This window comes from Phytophthora infestans, genomic scaffold, assembly GCF_000142945.1.
Source record: "Phytophthora infestans T30-4 supercont1.34 genomic scaffold, whole genome shotgun sequence".
Taxonomy (NCBI): domain Eukaryota; phylum Oomycota; class Peronosporomycetes; order Peronosporales; family Peronosporaceae; genus Phytophthora; species Phytophthora infestans.
Window position 1 is genome coordinate 702,155 of NW_003303725.1, and position 1,475 is coordinate 703,629.

Genomic DNA, 1,475 nt, shown 5'->3' on the forward strand with positions numbered 1-1,475 from the left:
TTGATTCGCACAGATACATGTACAATTGTATCACAACAGGAACAGGGATACAGTACAGTAATGTGCCTCAACAGCGAGCACCGCACATTCACTAAAAGGTAAAGGTATATTGGATACAATGGGTTCATACGTTTATAAGTACAGATCCGAGTTGACCACTTTCCTGAGCATATTAAATGTCGAGTGTTCGCTTTTGAGGCACATAACTGTATTACATTGGTTAAAAACGTGTTTCGAAGGTGGGGCAGAACTGTATTCACATAATAAAAGGTCCATCTTATTAAGGCGCGAATGGATGGCGTGCCACTGGCACTTCGTCCATTATTCGCCCTTTTGCGCTGCCACTTGTCCACTTCGACTTTTACCGTGGACGCAAGACCATCACCAAGCAACCTAGCGTGACCATGAGCAAGCTGTTCTACGCGTTTGCCGTGCTCGCAGTACATGTACTTACTAGTAGCCCGACAACTGCAGCATCTAACCTACCCGTTAATCTGGTAACCGGCCCTGCATTCACGACACCGGCTGGTGCTGCCCATAGAAGATTTCTTCGATCCATCCACGAGGGAGAGGACAGCTTGAAGCCATCAGCGTTTTCTGAAGAACGCACAGCACTGAGAGCAATGGCTTATCTCTTGAAACCGAAGCAGAAGAAGCTCGCTGCGGCTCTAAAAAAATCGACCTCGAAACACAAACTCAGTGTTGCTCCGGAGAAAATGAAATCAATTCAGGTTCTAGGAGATCCAAAGAATCCGGAAAGAGAGTGGTTCAAGCGGCTTTATAACAGCAAAAGGGGGGACCCACAAACGTTGAGGAAACTTGGACAGTTCAAGACCGAAGCGCAGCTTTCGCGGTATATCAAATTCTACGATGACATGTTAGCGAAAGCCAAGAATGTCCGAGTTCAGACGAAATAACTCGCCAACGAAGTATGGTTGCAGGAGGTCGTTGGTCGTTGTCTAGCTACGAATACAATTGTCGAGCAATAATCGCTAAATACATTCCGTATTAGTCGTTTCACCACCGTCATGTTCTGTCACACCAGCATTCGATGCTTAGGGCAGGCGATTGGATCTCAACACTCCACGGCCACTTACAGTAGCACTCACAATGGTATTAGAGGTCGTGGACTGTCACCAGAGGTCGGAAAATGCTTAAGTGGATCAGGGCCACATAATGCCGTTGTAAATACTCCAATATAAGCCATTCTTATAATAAATTTTGCCGCAATTTAAATATATTGAAACATTTTGAAACTAGCTATTGCTCTGCTAGCACCGGCAGTACTGGGAATCGGTGCGTCCATATTTTCGTAGGGTGAAGCAGCTTAAGCTGCTACCAATCTTCCGCAACTCTGGCTCGCTGGCGCAGAAAGTGAAGGAAATAGTCTAGCGCTTGCTTTGGTAATCTAGTGAGTCTTCGCGGCACAAAAACTGAATTGCGGATCTGCACCACGAACAGAGATCTACCTTGCC

At 46.2% G+C, this 1,475-nt stretch overlaps 1 protein-coding gene across 1 annotated transcript; it reads left to right on the forward strand.

Annotated features, from left to right (window-relative positions):
* Nucleotides 1-404: 404 nt before the first annotated feature.
* Nucleotides 405-917, forward strand: PITG_23014 (secreted RxLR effector peptide protein, putative; the record flags this gene model as incomplete). The annotated part of the gene is made up of 1 exon (XM_002898808.2): nt 405-917. One exon carries the CDS (start codon nt 405-407, stop codon nt 915-917), a length of 513 nt encoding a protein of 170 aa, XP_002898854.1.
* Nucleotides 918-1,475: the final 558 nt, after the last annotated feature.